We start from the raw sequence: 25,980 nt of genomic DNA, 5'->3' as shown, positions 1-25,980 counted from the left end.
AGGATCAGTAATGTAATGTATGTACACAGTGACTGCACCAGCAGAATAGTAAGCGCAGCTCTGGAGTATAATACAGGCTGTAACTCAGGATCAGTACAGGATAAGTAATGTAATGCATGTACCCAAGTGACTGCACCAGCAGAATAGTGAGTGCAGCTCTGGAGTATAATGCAGGATGTAACTCAGGATCAGTACAGGATAAGTAATGTAATGTACACAGTGACTCCATCAGCAGAATAGTGAGTGCAGCTCTGGAGTATAATACAGGATGTAACGCTGGGTCAGTAATGTAATGTATGTACACAGTGACTGCACCAGCAGAATAGTGAGTGCAGCTCTGGGGTATAATACAGGATGTAACTCAGGATTAGTAATGTAATGTATGTACACAGTGACTGCACCAGCAGAATAGTGAGTGCAGCTCTGGAGTATAATACAGGATGTAACACAGGATTAGTAATGTAATGTATGTACACAGTGACTGCACCAGCAGAATAGTGAGTGCAGCTCTAGAGTATAATACAGGATGTAACCCAGGATCAGTAATGTAATGTATGTACACAGTGACTACACCAGCAGAATAGTGAGTGCAGCTCTGGAGTATAATATAGGAGGTAACTCAGGATCAGTAATGTAATGTATGTACACAGTGACTACACCAGCAGAATAGTGAGTGCTGCTCTGGAGTATAATACAGGATGTAACTCAGGATCAGTAATGTAATGTATGTACACAGTGACTACACCAGCAGAATAGTGAGTGCAGCTCTGGAGTATAATACAGGAGATAACTCAGGATCAGTAATGTAATGTATGTACACAGTGACTGCACCAGCAGAATAGTGAGTGAAGCTCTGGGGTATAATACAGGAGGTAACTCAGGATCAGTAATGTAATGTATGTACACAGTGACTGCACCAGCAGAATAGTGAGTGCAGCTCTGGAGTATAATACAGGAGGTAACTCAGGATCAGTACAGGATCAGTAATGTATGTACACAGTGACTGCACCAGCAGAATAGTGAGTGCAGCTCTGGAGTGTAATACAGGATGTAACTCAGGATCAGTAATGTAATGTATGTACACAGTGACTGCACCAGCAGAATAGTGAGTGCAGCTCTGGAGTATAATACAGGATGTAACTCAGGATCAGTAATGTAATGTATATACACAGTGACTGCACCAGAAGAATAGTGAGTGCAGCTCTGGAGTATAATACAGGATGTAACTCAGGATCAGTAATGTAATGTATGTACACAGTGACTGCACCAGCAGAATAGTGAGTGCAGCTCTTGAGTATAATACAGGATGTAACTCAGGATCAGTATAGGATCAGTAATGTATGTACACAGTGACTGCACCAGCAGAATAGTGAGTGCAGCTCTGGAGTATAATACAGGATGTAACTCAGGATCAGGACAGGATCAGTAATGTATGTACACAGTGACTGCACCAGCAGAATAGTGAGTGCAGCTCTGGAGTATAATACAGGGGGTAACTCAGGATCAGTAATGTAATGTATGTACACAGTGACTGCACCAGCAGAATAGTGAGTGCAGCTCTGGAGTATAATACAGGATGTAACTCAGGATCAGTAATGTAATGTATGTACACAGTGACTGCACCAGCAGAATAGTGAGTGCAGCTCTGGGGTACAATACAGGATGTAACTCAGCATCTGTAATTAATGTATGTACACAGTGACTGCACCAGCAGAATAGTGAGTGCAGCTCTGGGGTATAATACAGGATGTAACTCAGGATCAGTAAAGTAATGTATGTACACAGTGACTGCACCAGCAGAATAGTGAGTGCAGCTCTGGAGTGTAATACAGGATGTAACTCAGGATCAGTAATGTAATGTATGTACACAGTGACTGCACCAGCAGAATAGTGAGTGCAGCTCTGGAGTATAATACAGGAGGTAACTCAGGATCAGTAATGTAATGTATGTACACAATGACTGCACCAGCAGAATAGTGAGCGCATCTCTGGAGTATAATACAGGATGTAACGCAGGATCAGTAATGTAATGTATGTACACAGTGACTGCACCAGCAGAATAGTGAGCGCAGCTCTGGAGTATAATACAGGATGTAACTCAGGATCAGTAATGTAATGTATGTACACAGTGACTGCACCAGCAGAATAGTGAGTGCAGCTCTGGAGTATAATACAGGATGTAACTCAGGATCAGTAATGTAATGTATGTACACAGTGACTGCACCAGCAGAATAGTGAGTGCAGCTCTGGGGTATAATACAGGATGTAACTCAGGATCAGTAAAGTAATGTATGTACACAGTGACTGCACCAGCAGAATAGTGAGTGCAGCTCTGGAGTATAATACAGGATGTAACTCAGGATCAGTAATGTAATGTATGTACACAGTGACTGCACCAGCAGAATAGTGAGTGCAGCTCTGGAGTATAATACAGGAGGTAACTCAGGATCAGTAATGTAATGTATGTACACAGTGACTGCACCAGCAGAATAGTGAGCGCAGCTCTGGAGTATAATACAGGATGTAACTCAGGATCAGTAATGTAATGTATGTACACAGTGACTGCACCAGCAGAATAGTGAGCGCAGCTCTGGAGTATAATACAGGATGTAACGCAGGATCAGTAATGTAATGTATGTACACAGTGACTGCACCAGCAGAATAGTGAGCGCAGCTCTGGAGTATAATACAGGATGTAACTCAGGATCAGTAATGTAATGTATGTACACAGTGACTGCACCAGCAGAATAGTGAGCGCAGCTCTGGAGTATAATACAGGATGTAACTCAGGATCAGTAATGTAATGTATGTACACAGTGACTGCACCAGCAGAATAGTGAGTGCAGCTCTGGAGTATAATACAGGATGTAACTCAGGATCAGTAATGTAATGTATGTACACAGTGACTGCACCAGCAGAATAGTGAGTGCAGCTCTGGAGTATAATACAGGATGTAACTCAGGATCAGTAATGTAATGTATGTACACAGTGACTGCTCCAGCAGAATAGTGAGTGCAGCTCTGGAGTATAATACAGGAGGTAACTCAGGATCAGTAATGTAATGTATGTACACAGTGACTGCACCAGCAGAATAGTGAGTGCAGCTCTGGAGTATAATACAGGATGTAACTCAGGATCAGTACAGGATAAGTAATGTAATGCATGTACCCAAGTGACTGCACCAGCAGAATAGTGAGTGCAGCTCTGGAGTATAATGCAGGATGTAACTCAGGATCAGTACAGGATAAGTAATGTAATGTACACAGTGACTCCATCAGCAGAATAGTGAGTGCAGCTCTGGAGTATAATACAGGATGTAACGCTGGGTCAGTAATGTAATGTATGTACACAGTGACTCCACCAGCAGAATAGTGAGTGCAGCTCTGGGGTATAATACAGGATGTAACTCAGGATCAGTAATGTAATGTATGTACACAGTGACTGCACCAGCAGAATAGTGAGTGCAGCTCTGGGGTATAATACAGGATGTAACTCAGGATTAGTAATGTAATGTATGTACACAGTGACTGCACCAGCAGAATAGTGAGTGCAGCTCTGGAGTATAATACAGGATGTATCTCAGGATCAGTAATGTAATGAATGTACACAGTGACTGCACCAGCAGAATAGTGAGTGCTGCTCTGGAGTATAATACAGGATGTAACTCTGGATCAGTAATGTAATGTATGTACACAGTGACTGCACCAGCAGAATAGTGAGTGCAGCTCTGGAGTATAATACAGGATGTAACTCAGGATCAGTAATGTAATGTATGTACACAGTGACTGCACCAGCAGAATAGTGAGTGCAGCTCTGGAGTATAATACAGGATGTAACTCAGGATCAGTAATGTAGTGTATGTACACAGTGACTGCACCAGCAGAATAGTGAGTGTAGCTCTGGAGTATAATACAGGATGTAGCTCAGGATCAGTAATGTAATGTATGTACACAGTGACTGCACCAGAAGAATAGTGAGTGCAGCTCTGGAGTATAATACAGGATGTAACTCAGGATCAGTAATGTAATGTATGTACACAGTGACTGCACCAGCAGAATAGTGAGTGCAGCTCTTGAGTATAATACAGGATGTAACTCAGGATCAGTACAGGATCAGTAATGTATGTACACAGTGACTGCACCAGCAGAATAGTGAGTGCAGCTCTGGAGTATAATACAGGATGTAACTCGGGATCAGTACAGAATCAGTAATGTATGTACACAGTGACTGCACCAGCAGAATAGTGAGTGCAGCTCTGGAGTATAATACAGGGGGTAACTCAGGATCAGTAATGTAATGTATGTACACAGTGACTGCACCAGCAGAATAGTGAGTGCAGCTCTGGAGTATAATACAGGATGTAACTCAGGATCAGTAATGTAATGTATGTACACAGTGACTGCACCAGCAGAATAGTGAGTGCAGCTCTGGGGTACAATACAGGATGTAACTCAGCATCTGTAATTAATGTATGTACACAGTGACTGCACCAGCAGAATAGTGAGTGCAGCTCTGGGGTATAATACAGGATGTAACTCAGGATCAGTAAAGTAATGTATGTACACAGTGACTGCACCAGCAGAATAGTGAGTGCAGCTCTGGAGTATAATACAGGATGTAACTCAGGATCAGTAATGTAATGTGTGTACACAGTGACTGCACCAGCAGAATAGTGAGTGCAGCTCTGGAGTATAATACAGGAGGTAACTCAGGATCAGTAATGTAATGTATGTACACAGTGACTGCACCAGCAGAATAGTGAGCGCAGCTCTGGAGTATAATACAGGATGTAACGCAGGATCAGTAATGTAATGTATGTACACAGTGACTGCACCAGCAGAATAGTGAGCGCAGCTCTGGAGTATAATACAGGATGTAACTCAGGATCATTAATGTAATGTATGTACACAGTGACTGCACCAGCAGAATAGTGAGTGCAGCTCTGGAGTATAATACAGGATGTAACTCAGGATCAGTAATGTAATGTATGTACACAGTGACTGCACCAGCAGAATAGTGAGTGCAGCTCTGGGGTATAATACAGGATGTAACTCAGGATCAGTAAAGTAATGTATGTACACAGTGACTGCACCAGCAGAATAGTGAGTGCAGCTCTGGAGTATAATACAGGATGTAACTCAGGATCAGTAATGTAATGTATGTACACAGTGACTGCACCAGCAGAATAGTGAGTGCAGCTCTGGAGTATAATACAGGATGTAACTCAGGATCAGTAATGTAATGTATGTACACAGTGACTGCACCAGCAGAATAGTGAGCGCAGCTCTGGAGTATAATACAGGATGTAACGCAGGATCAGTAATGTAATGTATGTACACAGTGACTGCACCAGCAGAATAGTGAGCGCAGCTCTGGAGTATAATACAGGATGTAACTCAGGATCAGTAATGTAATGTATGTACACAGTGACTGCACCAGCAGAATAGTGAGCGCAGCTCTGGAGTATAATACAGGATGTAACTCAGGATCAGTAATGTAATGTATGTACACAGTGACTGCACCAGCAGAATAGTGAGTGCAGCTCTGGAGTATAATACAGGATGTAACTCAGGATCAGTAATGTAATGTATGTACACAGTGACTGCACCAGCAGAATAGTGAGTGCAGCTCTGGAGTATAATACAGGATGTAACTCAGGATCAGTAATGTAATGTATGTACACAGTGACTGCTCCAGCAGAATAGTGAGTGCAGCTCTGGAGTATAATACAGGAGGTAACTCAGGATCAGTAATGTAATGTATGTACACAGTGACTGCACCAGCAGAATAGTGAGTGCAGCTCTGGAGTATAATACAGGATGTAACGCTGGGTCAGTAATGTAATGTATGTACACAGTGACTCCACCAGCAGAATAGTGAGTGCAGCTCTGGGGTATAATACAGGATGTAACTCAGGATTAGTAATGTAATGTATGTACACAGTGACTACACCAGCAGAATAGTGAGTGCAGCTCTGGGGTATAATACAGGATGTAACTCAGGATCAGTAATGTAATGTATGTACACAGTGACTGCACCAGCAGAATAGTGAGTGCAGCTCTGGGGTATAATACAGGATGTAACTCAGGATTAGTAATGTAATGTATGTACACAGTGACTGCACCAGCAGAATAGTGAGTGCAGCTCTGGAGTATAATACAGGATGTATCTCAGGATCAGTAATGTAATGAATGTACACAGTGACTGCACCAGCAGAATAGTGAGTGCTGCTCTGGAGTATAATACAGGATGTAACTCAGGATCAGTAATGTAATGTATGTACACAGTGACTGCACCAGCAGAATAGTGAGTGCAGCTCTGGAGTATAATACAGGATGTAACTCAGGATCAGTAATGTAATGTATGTACACAGTGACTGCACCAGCAGAATAGTGAGTGCAGCTCTGGAGTATAATACAGGATGTAACTCAGGATCAGTAATGTAGTGTATGTACACAGTGACTGCACCAGCAGAATAGTGAGCGCAGCTCTGGAGTATAATACAGGATGTAACTCAGGATCATTAATGTAATGTATGTACACAGTGACTGCACCAGCAGAATAGTGAGTGCAGCTCTGGAGTATAATACAGGATGTAGCTCAGGATCAGTAATGTAATGTATGTACACAGTGACTGCACCAGAAGAATAGTGAGTGCAGCTCTGGAGTATAATACAGGATGTAACTCAGGATCAGTAATGTAATGTATGTACACAGTGACTGCACCAGCAGAATAGTGAGTGCAGCTCTTGAGTATAATACAGGATGTAACTCAGGATCAGTACAGGATCAGTAATGTATGTACACAGTGACTGCACCAGCAGAATAGTGAGTGCAGCTCTGGAGTATAATACAGGATGTAACTCGGGATCAGTACAGAATCAGTAATGTATGTACACAGTGACTGCACCAGCAGAATAGTGAGTGCAGCTCTGGAGTATAATACAGGGGGTAACTCAGGATCAGTAATGTAATGTATGTACACAGTGACTGCACCAGCAGAATAGTGAGTGCAGCTCTGGAGTATAATACAGGATGTAACTCAGGATCAGTAATGTAATGTATGTACACAGTGACTGCACCAGCAGAATAGTGAGTGCAGCTCTGGGGTACAATACAGGATGTAACTCAGCATCTGTAATTAATGTATGTACACAGTGACTGCACCAGCAGAATAGTGAGTGCAGCTCTGGGGTATAATACAGGATGTAACTCAGGATCAGTAAAGTAATGTATGTACACAGTGACTGCACCAGCAGAATAGTGAGTGCAGCTCTGGAGTATAATACAGGATGTAACTCAGGATCAGTAATGTAATGTGTGTACACAATGACTGCACCAGCAGAATAGTGAGTGCAGCTCTGGAGTATAATACAGGAGGTAACTCAGGATCAGTAATGTAATGTATGTACACAGTGACTGCACCAGCAGAATAGTGAGCGCAGCTCTGGAGTATAATACAGGATGTAACGCAGGATCAGTAATGTAATGTATGTACACAGTGACTGCACCAGCAGAATAGTGAGCGCAGCTCTGGAGTATAATACAGGATGTAACTCAGGATCAGTAATGTAATGTATGTACACAGTGACTGCACCAGCAGAATAGTGAGTGCAGCTCTGGAGTATAATACAGGATGTAACTCAGGATCAGTAATGTAATGTATGTACACAGTGACTGCACCAGCAGAATAGTGAGTGCAGCTCTGGGGTATAATACAGGATGTAACTCAGGATCAGTAAAGTAATGTATGTACACAGTGACTGCACCAGCAGAATAGTGAGTGCAGCTCTGGAGTATAATACAGGAGGTAACTCAGGATCAGTAATGTAATGTATGTACACAGTGACAGCACCAGCAGAATAGTGAGTGCAGCTCTGGAGTATAATACAGGATGTAACTCAGGATCAGTAATGTAATGTATGTACACAGTGACTGCACCAGCAGAATAGTGAGCGCAGCTCTGGAGTATAATACAGGATGTAACGCAGGATCAGTAATGTAATGTATGTACACAGTGACTGCACCAGCAGAATAGTGAGCGCAGCTCTGGAGTATAATACAGGATGTAACTCAGGATCAGTAATGTAATGTATGTACACAGTGACTGCACCAGCAGAATAGTGAGCGCAGCTCTGGAGTATAATACAGGATGTAACTCAGGATCAGTAATGTAATGTATGTACACAGTGACTGCACCAGCAGAATAGTGAGTGCAGCTCTGGAGTATAATACAGGATGTAACTCAGGATCAGTAATGTAATGTATGTACACAGTGACTGCACCAGCAGAATAGTGAGTGCAGCTCTGGAGTATAATACAGGATGTAACTCAGGATCAGTAATGTAATGTATGTACACAGTGACTGCTCCAGCAGAATAGTGAGTGCAGCTCTGGAGTATAATACAGGATGTAACTCAGGATCAGTAATGTAATGTATGTACACAGTGACTGCACCAGCAGAATAGTGAGTGCAGCTCTGGAGTATAATACAGGATGTAACTCAGGATCAGTACAGGATAAGTAATGTAATGCATGTACCCAAGTGACTGCACCAGCAGAATAGTGAGTGCAGCTCTGGAGTATAATGCAGGATGTAACTCAGGATCAGTACAGGATAAGTAATGTAATGTACACAGTGACTCCATCAGCAGAATAGTGAGTGCAGCTCTGGAGTATAATACAGGATGTAACGCTGGGTCAGTAATGTAATGTATGTACACAGTGACTGCACCAGCAGAATAGTGAGTGCAGCTCTGGGGTATAATACAGGATGTAACTCAGGATTAGTAATGTAATGTATGTACACAGTGACTGCACCAGCAGAATAGTGAGTGCAGCTCTGGAGTATAATACAGGATGTAACACAGGATTAGTAATGTAATGTATGTACACAGTGACTGCACCAGCAGAATAGTGAGTGCAGCTCTGGAGTATAATACAGGATGTAACTCAGGATCAGTAATGTAATGAATGTACACAGTGACTGCACCAGCAGAATAGTGAGTGCTGCTCTGGAGTATAATACAGGATGTAACTCAGGATCAGTAATGTAATATATGTACACAGTGACTGCACCAGCAGAATAGTGAGTGCAGCTCTGGAGTATAATGCAGGATGTAACTCATAATCAGTAATGTAATGTATGTACACAGTGACTGCACCAGCAGAATAGTGAGTGCAGCTCTGGAGTATAATACAGGATGTAACGCTGGGTCAGTACGGGATAAGTAATGTAATATATGTACACTGTGACTGCACCAACAGAATAGTGAGTGCAGCTCTGGAGTATAATACATGATGTAATTCACCTTCAGTATGAGTATTTTAATATTTATTGTGCTATGTTCCTGAAATCCATTATAGAAATCACAATAAGCAGCTTTCTGTCATTTGTTATTACACTTCTTGGACAGAGTCTTGCATGTAACATGTTCGTGACATTGATTTAGTTAGTAAATTTTTCCAAGGGCCATATTGTCATACTGAACCTATCCCACGGGCCGCAAAAAAATTATAGGGGTATTTGCATGAATATGACACCAGAAGCACCGTCAGGACATGAATACATTACCAGAACCAAATTTAGATTTTTTTTTAGGAGGATTTAGGGAGTTTCTACTCTAAAAACCCTGTGTGAACACATCTTAACTTACACTGAGTTTTTGGAGCAGAAACTCTGTAAATCCTCTTCAAAAACTCAAAACATGTCAAAAATTTATGGGAGGCGTTTTTAGTTTTAACATGCTATGTAGCACGTCATCTGACAAGTTATGGATTTCTACATGTGTACAAGACTAGAACCACATGAATACATCACTAGTATCATCATCCCATCATCAGTACATGAATATGGCGCAAAGACAATCAGCTGTTCATAAATACATCATCGATACATGAACAGATCAGCAGAGCCACCTACAGTACATGATTACAACATCATAACCAACATTAGTGCATAAATACAGCACCAGAACCATCATTAGTACAGGAGTACATCACAGTAACATGAATACAGCACCATAGCCTCCATCAGTACATGGATATGGCACAAAAACAATCTGTACATGAATACAACACCAGGACCATTATCAGTATATGAATGCAGCACCAGAACTATTATCAGTACATGAATAGAGAAGTAGAGCTGCCATCAGTACATGAATACAACACCAGAACCACCATCAGTACAGGAATACATCATCAGAACCACCGTTGGTACATTAATACATCAGCAGAACTACCTTCAGTACATCAGTACATAAATAGAGCACCAGCACCTCCATCTGCGCGTGAACACAGCACAAGAACCACTGTCAGTACTGGAACATATCACCAGAACCACCATCAGTACATGAATACATTACCAGAACCACCATCAGTACATGAATACATTACCAGAACCACCATCAGTACATGAATACATTACCAGAACAACCATCAGTACATGACTACATCACCCAGCTCAGTACAGTGATGAATTGTAATGTCAGGTCAGCCTTATATACAATTGTATTGCATGAAACTACATCTCCCAGTATGTCCTTAACAATGGTGAGGAGATAGTGGGAGTTGTTGTTACCAGCCATTATCTGACTGCAGACCAGACAGCAACCACAGAACTGATGAGATGCAGTCAGTATTACAAATAAATGTGTATATCCAGGTACCTTATAGGTGACATCTTCTGTGATTGCAGTCGTTCTTCTCGATCTGGTCCAGATGCCATGATGACTTGTCTCCAATCTTCTGCAACAAATCCTGACATGGTGCCCCAAAAATAGCAGCATGATTGTAATACTCCTGGATAAAAATATGTGCGCTACGCTGAGCCCCTGAATAAATAATTGCTCCCTGAACAAAATATGACTCCTACAATGTCTCCCATGGGGTGCCCCTGAATTAATAATTGCCCCTCACTGTGCTTCTTGCACAAAATATCCCCCCCAAAACTGTCCCTCTTATGATATATGGTCTCGACACTGTCCTCCATTATAAACTATAACTGCCATGCTGTCCTTCCTTACAAACTATGACCTCCACACCGTCCTCCCTCACAGTCCCCATCTTTCGTGTCCCCCCACACTCTCATCTCTATATTGTCCTCTCCCACGTTCCACCTTTCTATGCTGCCCCCCCCACTACCACTCTCCATAGTCATCCATGCTGCTTCTCTCACAGTTTTCCCCACAATGCCCCGTAATGTGCCCCCCCATGTACAATAATAGTCCATACATTCATTCTTCGCCTCCTTCATAAAGCCTTTACCGTTCCCCGCCATGTCTTCACCTCCTCCTCGGCACCATGGTGTAGTCAGCAGTGTGATGGCCTCACACATCAGGAAGCTCGTCTGCTCCTTCCCAGCACTTATGTCCTCAAATGTATTCGCGTCTGAAAGAAAGAAATCCTATTGAATACAGAAAGAAAGGAATCGGTGTCTACATGTAGTCCGTGGGCGGCCAGAAATCCTTTGACTGACCATGTATGGCCCGCGGTCCATATGTTTTGAAGTCCTGATCTAGGTTATTATACTTGAAAAAAGATAAAAAGGAGTGGTAGAATGAAAGTCTTGTAACTTGAGATGTCAGTAAGAAGGTGGTGCAGAGGGTCTTAAAGGATGGTGGATGTTGATTTGAAGACTGCAGGTGGACTGAAGGGATAATGCAACTGACAACTCTACTACTCTCTACAAACGAACCCTGGAAACTGAGGCCATTAATTGGCTACTGCTCTGTACAACCTTTCCTTCATGGACGGCTGGTTATCTGTGCATGAGTGATCACCAGTCACGAGACTGATTGAGAATGACCACCCCAGTGAACATAACCAAGAGTGACCACCACAGAGTGTGACAGAGAGAGAACCAAAGAAAGTGCAACTGAGGGTCACCAATAAAACCAACCAAGCAAATGTGACCAAGAGCGACCACCACAGAGTGTGACAGAGAGAGAGCCAAAGAAAGTGCAACTGAGGGTCACCAATAAAACCAACCAAGCAAATGTGACCAAGAGCGACCACCACAGAGTGTGACAGAGAGAGAGCCAAAGAAAGTGCAACTGAGGGTCACCAATAAAACCAACCAAGCAAATGTGACCAAGAGCGACCACCAAACTCAGCGAGGCTGAGAATTGTCATCAAAGTGAATGTAGCCAATAGTGGAAACCAAAGCAAGAGTGACTTCTAAAGACAGTGCAACCAACAGGCTCCAACCGAAAGGGTAATCTAGTGTGACCATGTAACCATCAAAGCAGATGTGGCCAAGAGAGATGACCAAAGAGAGTGTGACCAAGAGTAACCACCAAAGGGAATCATCAAAGCGAATCTAACCTATAATGACCAGAACCAGTGGCTCCTATGCGTGATACCTTATGGGTTCAGCGTGTACATCTCTCCTGGTGCAGATTCATTACCACTGTGCTAAGGTCAGACAGGATAATGTCAGACATGAGGAAACTGCACTAAATGTATGTGACTGTACACGCAGGACGCTAGTTTGGTGGATCTCTCCAGACCTATCAGTCAGGTTCCTCTTCTTCAGTCACTGTACCTCACGCTGATATTTTCCACCACATTTGGTGCATTAGATTTCTGATGCTACTAGTTATCCTTGATGAATATCATCAGCTTTTCTTCACTGTAGAGTTTAGGTTTTGGAGCCGACTGTTATTGAGATTCAGTGCGTATTCATATAGCGCAGTATTTGCTTTGTGACCTCAGTTTTATATCATAAATCTGCATTACAGTGGTATGTAGAAGTTTGGGCTCCTCTGGTCAAAATTACTGTTATTGTGAACAGTTAAGGAAGTTGAAATGATCTAAAAGGCTTAAAGTTACAGATGACACATTTCCTTTGTATTTTAGGCAGAAAAAATATATGTATTGTCATGTTTTACATGATAAAAAGGAAAATGGGCCGATGCAAACGTTTGGGCGCCCTGCATGGTTAGTACCTAGTAGCGCCCCCTTCTGAAAGTATCACAGCTTGTAAATGCTTTTTGTAGCCAGACAAGAGTCTCTCAATTCTTGTTTGAGGGATTTTCCTCCATTCTTCCTTGGAGAATTCTTCCAGTTCTGCTATTTTGAGGTTTAGCCACAGATTTTCAATGATGTTCAGATCAGGGGACTGTGAGGGCCACTGTAAAACCTTCAGCTTCCGCCTTTTGAGGGCGTCTATTGTGGATTTTGACCTGTGTTTTGGATCATTATCTATATATAGAAGCCATCCTCTTTTCAACTTCAGCTTTTTGATGTTTCCATCAAGAATTTGTTGAAATTTCATTGAATCCATTCTTCCCTCTACCCTTGAAATGTTCCCCGTGCCATTGGCTGCAACACAACCCAAAAGCATGATTGATCCTCCACCATGCTTAATGGTTGGGGAGATGTTCTTTTCCTGAAATTCTGTGCCCTTTTTTCTCTACACATATCTTTGATCATTGTGGCCAAATATTTCTGTTTTACCTCATCGGTCCACAGGACTTGTTTCCAAAATGCATCAGCCTTGTTTAGACGTGTTTCCATACTTCTGACGCTGAATTTTATGGTGCGGACACAGGAGGGGTTTTCTTCTGATGACTCTTCCATGAAGCCATATTTGTGCAGGTGTCTCTGAACAATGTACCACAACTCCAGAGTCTGCTAAATCTTTCTGAAGGTCTTTTGCAGTGAAGTGGGGGTTCTGATTTGCTTCTATAGCAATCATACGAGCAGCTCTCACTAAAATTTTGCTTAGTCTTCCAGACCTTATATTCACCTCCACTGTTCTTGGTAACTGCCATTTCTTAATTACATTTCAAACTGAGGAAATGGCAACTTGAAAACACTTTGCAATCTTATAGCTTCTCCTGCTTTGTGGCCTCCACCATTCTCAGTGCTCGGCAGCTCCTTAGAAGAAGCCATGGCTGCTGTTGTTTGGCACAAGGTTAGAGGAGGTTTTTATATAGCTGGTAAATTTACATAACCGGCCTTTCCTAACAATGATAGTGAACAAGCCATAACCCTAACAGGCTAATTAAGGCCCGAAACCTTGAGTCAAAGTTATCTGAGCACACAGATCTCCAAGGGCGCCCAAACTTTTGCATCGGCCCATTTTCCTTTTTGTAATTTTTAAAATGTAAAGGATGATTTTTATATATATATACAGTATATATATATATTTTTTTTTTGCCTAAAATATAAAGGAGATGTATCATCTTTAACTTTAGGCCTTTTAGAGATCATTTAATCTTCAACTTGTTTAATTGTTCATAATTTTGACCAGGGGTGCCCAGACTTGTCCTTTACACTATACGAAGGATGAATTTGGAAGTTAATTTCCTATTATTTGGCTTCTTCACTCTTGCGTTCACCGTCACCGTACACCTCGCTGACATTCATGTAGGCACTTAGTAATATTTGGATTCATTCCTATTTCTCCTCACACTCATGTATACTGTGTCTGTTGCCTTATTTCATGTATGTGCCCTAATAATGTGTATTACTCACTGATTGTCGTGTGTTGCGGCTCATTATATACCGGTAATTCATCATATGCATTAGTTATGTCCTGAGTTGTCCCCTGTGGCGCTCACCTTACAGATGTCCGGCACAGCTCTATTCTTGGCGGTGCGGCGTCACGCTCTCCATAGCCCGTAAACTCTAAACCCTTGGCCTCTGCGAGTGGACGACGGCATCACTCGTGCCGCTCGCACATTAACCCCTTCCCCACCCGTGTCACACGGTTTGTGACATGGAAAACAGTTCGTTCCCGACCCATGTCACAGCGTCTGTGACATGGAGGGAAAGAGCCCCTGCAGCGCCTGCGAGCGGGGTCGCTCAGGTGTCACAGTTGCTACTGCAACTGGACATCCTGAAGTCGACCCCCTGGGGGGTGGATTAACCCCCCCGTGCCTGGGACCCCTCCGATTGGCTGTTTCATTTTCACTTTTAGTGAAACTGCCAATCGGTATGAATTAAATATTTCACCAATGAAAATTGGTGTAATATTTAAATCTGGGCATTGCCTGATGCTTACAGCATCAGCCATTGGCTGGGGGAGTGTCACCTCTGTCCCCCCCCTCCCCCCAGATCTGATTGGGGGGCTAGCGTCACATGGATACTAGCCCCAATCAGATATGGAGGCATGGCTGAAACCTCCCAGCACCTTCCCAACCCTAGATCGTCTGCTGTGGACCCCCTGCTGTGGACCCCCTGCTGCGGACCCCCTGCTGTGGACCCTGTGGATCGCGCCTGCCGCCGCCACCGCTCTCCAAACGCAACATGGTGTCTTCTAACAATTTGAGTCGACAATTTGTTAGCGGACACCATGTTGCTTTTGGAGAGCCGCTGTGTGCCCAAACATTGGAGCTCCCCCACAAGTGACCCCATTTTGGGAACTAGACCCCCCAAGGCACCTATCTAGATGCATAGTGAGCACTTGGAACCCCCAGGTGCTTCACAAATTGATTCATAAAAATCAAAAAGTGGAAAAAAAAAACACTTTTTTGATTTTTACGGATTAATTTGTGAAGGATCTGCGGGTTCCAAGTGCTCACTATGCATCTAGATAGGTGCCTTGGGGGGTATAGTTTCCAAAATGGGGTCACTTGTAGGTGAGCTCCAATGTTTGGGCACACAGCGGCTCTCCAAACGGGACATGGTGTCCGCAAACAAATTGAATGGAAAATCGGCTCAAATTGTTAGCGGACACCATGTTGCGTTTGGAGAGCCCCTAATGTGCCTAAAAAGTGGAGCTCCCCCACAAGTGACCCCATTTTGGAAACTAGACCCCCCAAGGCACCTATCTAGATGCATAGTGAGCACTTGGAACCCCCAGGTGCTTCACAAAATGATCTGTGAAAACAAAAAAGTACTTTTTTTTTCACAAAAATTTTCTTTTAGCCTAAATTTTTTAATTTTCACATGGGTAACAGGATAAAATGCATCCTAAAATGTGTTGGTCAATTTCTCCTGAATACACTGATACCTCATATGTGGTCATAAACCACTGTTTGGGTGCATGGCAGGGCTCAGAAGAGAAGGAGCGCAATTTGACTTTTGGAGCTAATTTTCCATTCAAAAAGTAAAATGGCGCTCCTTCCCTTCTGAGCCCTGCTGTGTGCCCAAACAGTGGTTTATGACCACATATGAGGTATCAGTGTACTCAGGAGAAATTGACCAACAAATTTTAGGATGCATTTTATCCTGTTACCCATGTGAAAATTAAAAAATTTAGGCTAAAAGAAAATTTTTGTTAGAAAAATAAAAATGTTCATTTTTTTCTTCCATGTGGCTTTAGTTCCTGTGATGCACCTGAAGGGTTAATAATCTTCTTGAATGTAGTTTTGAGTAGCTTGAGGGGTGCAGTTTTTGGAATGGTGTCACTTTTGGGTGTTTTCTGTCATGTACACCCCTCAAAGGGACTTCAAATGTGATGTGGTCACTAAAAAAAATGGCTTTGCAAATTTTGCTGGAAAAAAGAAAATTTGCTGATGAACTTTGAACCCTTCTAACTTCCTACCAAAAATTTTTTTTTTTCCAAAATTGTGCTGATGTAAAGTAGACATGTGGGAAATGTTATTTATTAACTATTTTGTGTCACATCACTCTCTAGTTTAGCAGAATAAAAATTCAAAATTTGAAAATTGCAAAATTTTCAAAATTTTTCCCATATTTTTGATTTTTTCACAAATAAACGCAAATATTATCGACCTAAATTTAATACTAACATGAAGCCCAATATGTCACGAAAAAACAATCTCAGAATCGCTAGGATCCGTTGAAGTGTTCCAGAGTTTTTACTTCGTAAAGGGACACTGGTCAGAATTGACAAAAATGCCAAGGTCTTTAGGGTCAAAATAGGCTGGGTCCTGAAGGGGTTAAGAAACACATGATTTCTTCACCACTTTACATTGGGCATCTTGGCTTTATTATTCGGCACCCTCCCCCGCCCTAAGACGCTTCCTGACCGGAACAAAACGCGCGTTGGTGAAGGAGGAACACGCGTCCATTAGAACAGCCAGGTGGTTATTGCTTCCTCCTTTGTAATTACTAAGATTGAACATTTCTTCCTCATTATTACTGTTCGACCTGAGCTACTCTTGCTTTACAGTGCAGGTCTGCTCCTCAGGTAATAAGACGCATTGGTATTTGTAGTACCCCCAGCTTCTCTTACCGCCATGATTGCATTACTGTCACCATCGTGGCCTTGGCGTGTCCCATCCTTCTTGTGCATTATCTTGTTCCTCACTAGTAATTATTGTAATTCTTATTATTTATGTCATTATTGTGATATTTTTGGGGACATTTTCTATCCTTCTCCTGTTTGTTGCTTTCCTCGGTTTGTTCTTTGCACATGTCCTCATCTGCGCGTGTGGTTCCTGCTGCTGTGGTTGTAGGTTCAGTCTCCAGGTGGGTCCTAGTCCTGAGTGACAGGTCTTGGTTCCTTGTACGTCCTCGTATCCTGCACACAGGCCACATGCTGCAGCAGGTACACACATCACAACAGCAGCAGTCTCCATCACCCATCACTTTAAGTCTTCAAGTTCGGCCATGAACTTGGCCCACAAACATGGCCACCACTAGGTCTCGTAGAGTGGCCCCACAACGCTGTGTTTCCAAGGAGTTTGTGGTATGCGGACTGTATAGTGAGACTCTCTGCACCCTCTGGGAAGGCTGCGGCCGCTTACACTGCTCTTCTGTCTTCTAGATCACGTGAACGGTCACTGTACAAGTCCCACGTCACAGTCATGCGGGTCAGGGAAGAGGATCTCCAGTGCTGATGGCACCAAAGCCAACAGGAGGGGCCCAGGCAGACCGCCGTTTCGAAAAGCCCAGTCTGCAGCTTGTATGGAGATCACCCTGCCCGTCACCACTGAAGGTGAGTCTGGATGGTTGCCCTCATGATGGCGCTCCATGCAGCGGTGGCCCGTGTCCAGACCGCAGGGTGACTGGCCACATCTGTATCTGCTCCTCCGGTGTCGGGAGCCTCCAATCCTTCTGTTTGTTCCTCTGGTTAGAAGTGTCTAGAAGTAGCTTGCATGTTCCAGTGTGGAGATGAAAGCCCGCACTATGTAGATAGCTTGCATGTTCCAGTGTGGAGATGAAAGCCCGCACTATGTAGATGTCCACAGCCCCATGTCAGTGTTATTTCACTCTGTGGTCTGTAGCTGGCATGACCCCCGTGTCTGGACATAGATGGCATGACCTTGCATTAGACTCTGTAGTAGCTTGACCCCCGGAGCTACACTGTACACTACTACACGCACACTTGTGTGTAGAGGACTGTGACGCTTTAGCCTCTGCTACACCCTGATTACGGGACAGCAGCTGAGAACCATCATGGAAAGCATGCATCGGCAATGGTCCAGTGCGCTGCACCAATGACCTACAGGTTAAAGGGATCTTCCCAGACTTGATGGTTGTCCTTCCCTGCACCAAAAATGGGATATAGATGTGTCAGCCTTGCAACCATTACTAAACACAACGTGCTCATAGACAGATCCTGAAGCTGGTGTAGTGTTGACAGAGTGCGGCTGAAGACACATGAGCGAGGAACCAAATTACCCCATCTACTGATGTGGTCAACACTATTGGCACTCTGAATATTCGGCACGCCATGTAAAATATCTCCAAGTAAAGAGTTCAGTGCAGCAGCGGGTACGTATATGGTGGCTGTATGTATCTTCAGTCCATAACCCTTCTACCGACTGGGCATCAAGGACCATTACCGTTCCCTCTGGAGTTCTGTAAGGACAATCATCAAAAATCCATCTGTCCTCAGATAAATCCAAGTCTCCGAGATTTCTGATGAGAGTGATGATGATAAACGACCACCTCAGTACCAGCAGCTCAGTGAGGTCCGCAGTAAGAAGAAAGCTGATCAGCTGCCTCCTCATCATCCTCCTTACCGTTGTGTCCCATTGGATTCCTTCCTGGAGCATCCATTCCGTTTTGGCGATTTTACGATCTTTCTGAACCAGAATTGAAAGTACTAAGATAATAAATACGTGGATGAAAGTTTAGAGAAAGGCTTCATTCGGCCCTTCTCATCCCCACCTGGGACTTGTTCTTTGTGGAAAAGAAAGACTCAAACCTGCGGCCATGTATAGATTACAGAGAAATAAATAATATTACCTATAAAATCGCCCCCACTCCCCTTAATTCCTGAGTTCCTCGAGAGACTACGTTCTGCCAAGATTTTTACCAAACTCGATCTAAGAGGGGCTTATAATCTCATACGAATTCATCTCGGGGATGAGTGGAAAACCGGATAGACTAGACTAGATCTGGACCTTTTGAATATCTGGTCTTTTAGCCTGTAATTTCCTCTCACACTTCATTATTGATGTTTTTTCGAGATTTCTTAGACCAATTTGTTGTTGCTTATCTTGATGACATTCTTATATTTTCTGACACCATGGAGGAGCATCGCAGGCATGTCCAGTTAGTCCTGGAACGTCTACAGGAGAATCATCTCTATGTCAAGCTTGAAAAATGTGAACTTGAACAAATCAGGATTCAATTTCTTGGATAAATCATTTCCCTAGAAGGTCTAAGCATGGATCCTATCAAAATCAGAGCTGTGGTTGACTGCCCTACCCCAAGAAATGTCAAAGACATCCAGCGTCTTATATTGTTTGTAAATTTCATAAAATACTTTTCAAAAATCATCTTAAAAATCACTTCATTCACAAAGAAAACCAAAGCGTTTTCTTGTCTCCAGAGACACAGGTGGCTTTTCACAAAACACTCTTTTTGCCTTTGCACCATTACTAGCCCATCCCAATCCTGAACTGCCAATTGTTGTTGAAGTAGACACCTCAGAGGGCGACACTACCAGGAGACAGATGGTGGCAAACACAGAGGCCACCATTGCTACCAACAGCGAAGGAAGGAATCGAGGAAAGGACAAAGGAAGGAAGGAAAAAAAGGAAGAGAGGAATCGAGGAAAGGACAAAGGAAGGAAGAAAAGAAGGAAGGGAGGAATCGAGGAAAGGACAAAGGAAGGAAGAAAAGAAGGAAGGGAGGAATCGAGGAAAGGACAAAGGAAGGAAGGGAGGAATCAAGGAAAGGGCGAAGGAAGGGAAAAAAGGAAGGAAAGGAGCAAGGAATTGAGGAAAGGACAAAGGAAGGGAAGAATTGGGTAAAGGAAAAAGGAAGGAAGAAAAAAAGGAAGCCAGGGAGGTAGGAATTGAAAGGACAACGGAAGGAAGGAAGAAAAAGAAGGGAGGAATCGAGGAAAGGACTAAGAAAAGAAGGAAGGGAGGAATCAAGAAAAGCACAAAGAAAGAAAGGGATGGAGGAATCGAGGAAGGGACAAAGGAAGGAAGAAAAGAAGGAAGGGAGAAAACAAAGAAAGGACAAAGGAAGGAAGAAAAGATGCAAGGAAAGAAGGGAGGGATGAATCGAGGAAAGAACAAAGGAAGGGAGGAATCGAGGAAAGGAAAAAGGAAGGAAGAAAAGAAGGAAGGGAGGGAGGAATCGAGGAAAGGACAAAGGAAGGAAGAAAAAAAGGAAAGGAGAAATCAAAGTAAGGACAAAGGAAGGAAGAAAAGCAAGGAAAGAAGGGAGGAATTGAGGAAAGAACAAAGGAAGGAAGAAAAGAAGGGAGGAATCAAGGAAAGGACAAAGGAAGGAGGAAAAGATGGAAGGAAAGGAGGGAGGGCGGAATTGAGGAAAGGACAAAGAAAGGAAGGGAGGAGTCGGGGAAAGAACAAAGGAATGAAGGAAGTAATCGAGGAAAGGGTGAAGGAACGAAGAAAAGAAGGAAAGAAAAAAGGAAGGGAGGTAGGAATTGAAAGGACAAAGAAAGGAAGGAAGAAAAGAAGGAAGAAAAGAAAGGGAGGAATCAAGGAAAGGACAAAGGAAGGGAGGAATCGAGCAAAGGGCAAAGGAAGAAAGAAAAGAAGGAAGGGAGGGAGGAATCGAGGAAAGAACAAAAAGGAAGAAAAGCAAGGAAAGAAGGGAGGAATCGAGGAAAGAACAAAGGAAGGGAGGAATCAAGGAAAGGACAAAGGAAGGAAGAAAAGATGGAAGGAAAGGCGGAATTGAAGAAAGGACAAAGAATGGAAGGGAGGAGTCGGGGAAAGAACAAAGGAATGAAGGAAGTAATCGAGGAAAGGGCAAAGGAACGAAGGAAGGAAAAAAGGAAAGGAGGTAGGAATTGAAAGGACAAAGGAAGGAAGGAAGAAAAGAAAGGGAGGAATCGAGGAAAGGACAAAGGAAGGGAGGAATCGGGCAAAGGCAAAGGAAGAAAGAAAAGAAGGAAGGGAGGGAGGAATCGATGAAAGGACAAAGGAAGGAAGAAAAGATGGAAGGGAGAAATCAAGGAAAGGACAAAGGAAGGAAGAGAAGAAGCAAGGAAGGGAGGGAGGAATCGAGGAAAGAACAAAGGAAGGAAGAAAAGAAGGAAAGGAGGAATCAAGGAAACCACAAAGGAAGGAAGAAAAGCATGGACAGAAGGAAGGTAGGGAGGAATCGAGGAAAGGACAAAGGAAGGAAGAAAAGAAGTAAGTGAGAAAGAAAACGATAGGAGGGATAAATTAACAAAGGAAGAACGGGAAGGAGGAAAGAAGGAAAAAAAGAAGCAAGGGAGTTGGACAGGAAAGGAAATTAGGAAAAGTAGGAAGGTGGAAAGAAAGAAGGAAGAAAATCAAGAAAGAATGGGAAAAATAAGACAAGTAGGACAGAAGGAAGAAAGAAAAAAAGGCAGGGAGGGAGGAAATAATGAAGGCTGGGAGGAAGGAGGAAGTAACAAAATAAAACACTCACCACGGAACCTCCATGGCCTGTATGCACGCTGACCACGGAACCTCCATGGCCTGTATGCACGCTCACCACCCAACCTCCATGGCCTGTATGCACGCTCACCATACAACCTCCATGGCCTGTATGCACGCTCACCACACAACCTCCATGACCTGTATGCACGCTCACCACACAACCTCCATGGCCTGTATGCACGCTCACCACACAACCTCCATGGCCTGTATGCACGCTCACCACACAACCTCCATGACCTGTATGCACGCTCACCACACAACCTCCATGGCCTGTATGCACGCTCACCACGCAACCTCCATGGCCTGTATGCACGCTCACCACACAACCTCCATGGCCTGTATGCACGCTCACCATACAACCTCCATGGCCTGTATGCACGCTCACCACACAACCTCCATGACCTGTATGCACGCTCACCACACAAGACTCCATTTTTTTTGCTGAACAAAAAGCATAATCAAGCGCGTTTAGTTTGCTCATCAGCATTTAGACAAGCCTGTGAAATACTGGGAGAATATAGTCTGGTCAGATGAGACCATGTTTGGAGGCCAAAAGGTACTGCATATCACTCCAAAAACACCATACCAACAGTGAAGTTTGGAGGTGGGAACATCATGGTATGAGGCTGTTTTTCAGAGTACGGCACTGGCAAACTTCATACGATTGAAGAATGGATACTGAGACATTCTTAATAAAAATCTGCTGCCATCTGCCAGCATGATGAAGATGAAATGAGGGTGGATATTTCAGCAGGACAATGATCCCAAACACATGGCCAACAAAACTCTCAAGTGGTGTCAGAGAAAGAAAATAAATCTGTTACAATGGCCGAGCCGATCACCGGACCCGAATCCAAGAGAAAATGTATGGAAGGAACTAAAGCACAGAGTTCATAGAGGTAGCCCATGGGACCTTCAGGATGTGAAGAGTGTTTGTGTGGAAGAATGGGCCAAAATTACACCCGAGCATTGCCTGCGACTAGTTTCTCCATACAGGAGATATCTGGAAGCTTCATCACCAACAAAGGCTTTGTACCAAGTATTAATTACATTTTCGTAATGTGTTCAATACTTTTCCCAGTGTCATTTCTCATTATCACACATAATTTATGGACATCTATGGTGATTTCTTTCCTGTGTGGATTAGACGGGTTGTTACCGACATCTGGGGAGAATTTCATGTCAATAGCACCTTTAGAAATAGATTTACTTAGAAAATTGGTGATGTGTTCAATACTTATTTCACCCTCTGTGTATATGATCTCACTGCCAGGCAGGGTGGGCAGTGGTGGAGGGAGGCGATAGCCCTTCATTCCAGGGGGGTTGTGAGCGTTACTGCCAGGAGCCCCTGCTGCCGGGTTCTGAGCTGTCTGTGAGCAGATCTCCTGTCCTGGTCTGGATTTTGCTCCTGTAGTATTAGTGCATTTTTTAGTGACCGCCTCCCATGTGTAGTGCCCCCCGCCCGTGTGTAGTGCCCCCCGCCCGTGTGTAGTGCCTCCCCTGTGGACAGTGCCCCTTCCTGTGTGTAGTGCCCTTTCCTCCAGTCTAGTAACGTCACATCTTTCTGGTCTGATGCTGACTGTAGGCTCTCGTGTCACATACTGGTCATTCCCAGCCGCGTCTCCTCCAGATCCGGTATAACCGGCGTCCGGCACCGATCAGATTAAGTGATGAGAAGCTTCATCCAACTCACCATCCGCAGTCTCCAAATCCCATGAGCTGTGTGCCCCCATAATAATGCTCTAATTATAGCATGAGCTGTGTGCCCCCCATAATAATGCTGATTATAGCATGAGCTGTGTGCCCCCATAATAATGCTGATTATAGCATGAGCTGTGTGCCCCCATAATAATGCTCTAATTATAGCATGAGCTGTGTGCCCCCCATAATAATGCTGATTATAGCATGAGCTGTGTGCCCCCATAATAATTCTCTGATTATAGCATGAGCTGTGTGCCCCCATAATAATGCTCTGATTATAGCATGAGCTGTGTGCCCCCATAATAATGCTCTGATTATAGCATGAGCTGTGTGCCCCCATAATAATGCTCTGATTATAGCATGAATTGTGTGCCCCCATAATAATGCTCTAATTATAGCATGAGCTGTGTGCCCCCATAATAATGCTCTGGTTATAGCATGAGCTGTGTGCCCCCATAATAATGCTCTAATTATAGCATGAGCTGTGTGCCCCCATAATAATGCTCTGATTATAGCATGAGCTGTGTGCCCCCATAATAATGCTCTGATTATAGCATGAGCTGTGTGCCCCCCATAATAATGCTCTGATTATAACATGAGCTGTGTGCCCCCATAATAATGCTCTAATTATAGCATGAGCTGTGTGCCCCCATAATAATGCTCTGATTATAGCATGAGCTGTGTGCCCCCCATAATAATGCTCTGATTATAGCATGAGCTGTGTGCCCCCATAATAATGCTCTGATTATAGCATGAGCTGTGTGCCCCCCATAATAATGCTCTGATTATAGCATGAGCTGTGTGCCCCCCATAATAATGCTCTGATTATAACATGAGCTGTGTGCCCCCATAATAATGCTCTAATTATAGCATGAGCTGTGTGCCCCCATAATAATGCTCTGATTATAGCATGAGCTGTGTGCCCCCATAATAATGCTCTGATTATAGCATGAGCTGTGTGCCCCCATAATAATGCTCTGATTATAGCATGAGCTGTGTGCCCCCCATAATAATGCTCTGGTTATAGCATGAGCTGTGTGCCCCCATAATAATGCTGATTATAGCATGAGCTGTGTGCCCCCATAATAATGCTCTGATTATAGCATGAGCTGTGTGCCCCCATAATAAATCTGATTATAGCATGAGCTGTGTGCCCCCATAATAATGCTCTGATTATAGCATGAGCTGTGTGCCCCCATAATAATGCTCTGATTATAGCATGAGCTGTGTGCCCCCATAATAATGCTCTGATTATAGCATGAGCTGTGTGCCCCCATAATAATGCTCTGGTTATAGCATGAGCTGTGTGCCCCCATAATAATGCTCTGGTTATAGCATGAGCTGTGTGCCCCCCATAATAATGCTCTAATTATAGCATGAGCTGTGTGCCCCCATAATAATGCTCTGGTTATAGCATGAGCTGTGTGCCCCCATAATAATGCTCTGGTTATAGCATGAGCTGTGTGCCCCCATAATAATGCTCTGATTATAGCATGAGCTGTGTGCCCCCCATAATAATGCTCTGGTTATAGCATGAGCTGTGTGCCCCCATAATAATGCTCTGGTTATAGCATGAGCTGTGTGCCCCCATAATAATGCTCTGGTTATAGCATGAGCTGTGTGCCCCCATAATAATGCTCTGGTTATAGCATGAGCTGTGTGCCCCCATAATAATGCTCTGGTTATAGCATGAGCTGTGTGCCCCCATAATAATGCTCTGATTATAGCAAAAATTCATCCCCAACTTGTCCTGTTCTCACAGCTGAGGATTTGTTACAGTGTATCCTCTGAACAGTCTGATACATTGTATGGAAAGTGTCCATGTACTAGGTGACTGGGGATGACCGCCACGTGACACGAGACCCCGAGACCCCTGGCGTGGACAGAGCACATTTTGCCTCCTGTACAGTCGGCAAGTGAAATGTGCTCCGCTACCAAGAAGGAGACGCACCAGAAGATCCTGTCCTGGGTAATTAAGGGTTAAGATGAGCAAACTTCTACATGCTTGTGCCCCTGTGACAACACTTTATGCTTCTGGCACCATAGCAGCCAATCAGGATCCTTCCCTATATATTTAATACAAAATATTTGCTTTCCTTGGATGCCCAGAGCTTGTTTTATAATGCTGAGCTGCCACAGGACAGGAAGTGTTATCATGGGGACACAGGTACAGGCCCTCATCACAAACATGGCGTCTGAACTCGCCAGATTTTCTCACATTAAAGTGACAAGATCTTCCCTGCGTTCTCCTTAGTTATGTGCATGGTATACAGGGGAGTAATGGAGCATGGTGCTGGGGAAGCCTGGATGGTTGATGGGATGGTGTAGTCACTGAATGCGGGCATCTGGTGTGTTAGAGGTTAAAGAACAGTTGTAGCATCATGGACGTAGCATAGTAGTTGTAGGATTGGAGTTGTAGGGCGGTAGTTGAAGGTTTGCTATAGGACGGTAGGTTGTAGTGTGGTCGTCGTAGAGCGGTACCTGTAGGGTGGATGGTAGGAAAGCATAATAGTTATAG

The 25,980-nt window shown here is 43.7% G+C and overlaps 1 protein-coding gene across 9 annotated transcripts in view; it reads left to right on the top strand.

Annotated features, from left to right (window-relative positions):
* Positions 1-25,980, top strand: part of STXBP5L (syntaxin binding protein 5L) — a 604,719-nt gene that overhangs the window by 568,251 nt on the left and 10,488 nt on the right. For all 9 annotated transcript variants that reach the window (XM_073668710.1, XM_073668706.1, XM_073668709.1 and 6 more), the window contains one exon: positions 17,687-17,857. In XM_073668710.1, the coding sequence (XP_073524811.1) occupies positions 17,687-17,857 (171 nt within the window). The remainder of the gene's footprint in view (positions 1-17,686; positions 17,858-25,980) is intronic.

This window comes from Phyllobates terribilis, unplaced genomic scaffold (genome assembly GCF_046119375.1).
Source record: "Phyllobates terribilis strain yellow unplaced genomic scaffold, ASM4611937v1 Scaffold_2__4_contigs__length_985480577, whole genome shotgun sequence".
NCBI classification, from domain to species: Eukaryota; Metazoa; Chordata; class Amphibia; order Anura; family Dendrobatidae; genus Phyllobates; species Phyllobates terribilis.
The sequence above is the reverse complement of the archived record's forward strand: the minus strand, read 5'-3'. Positions and strand labels throughout refer to the sequence as shown.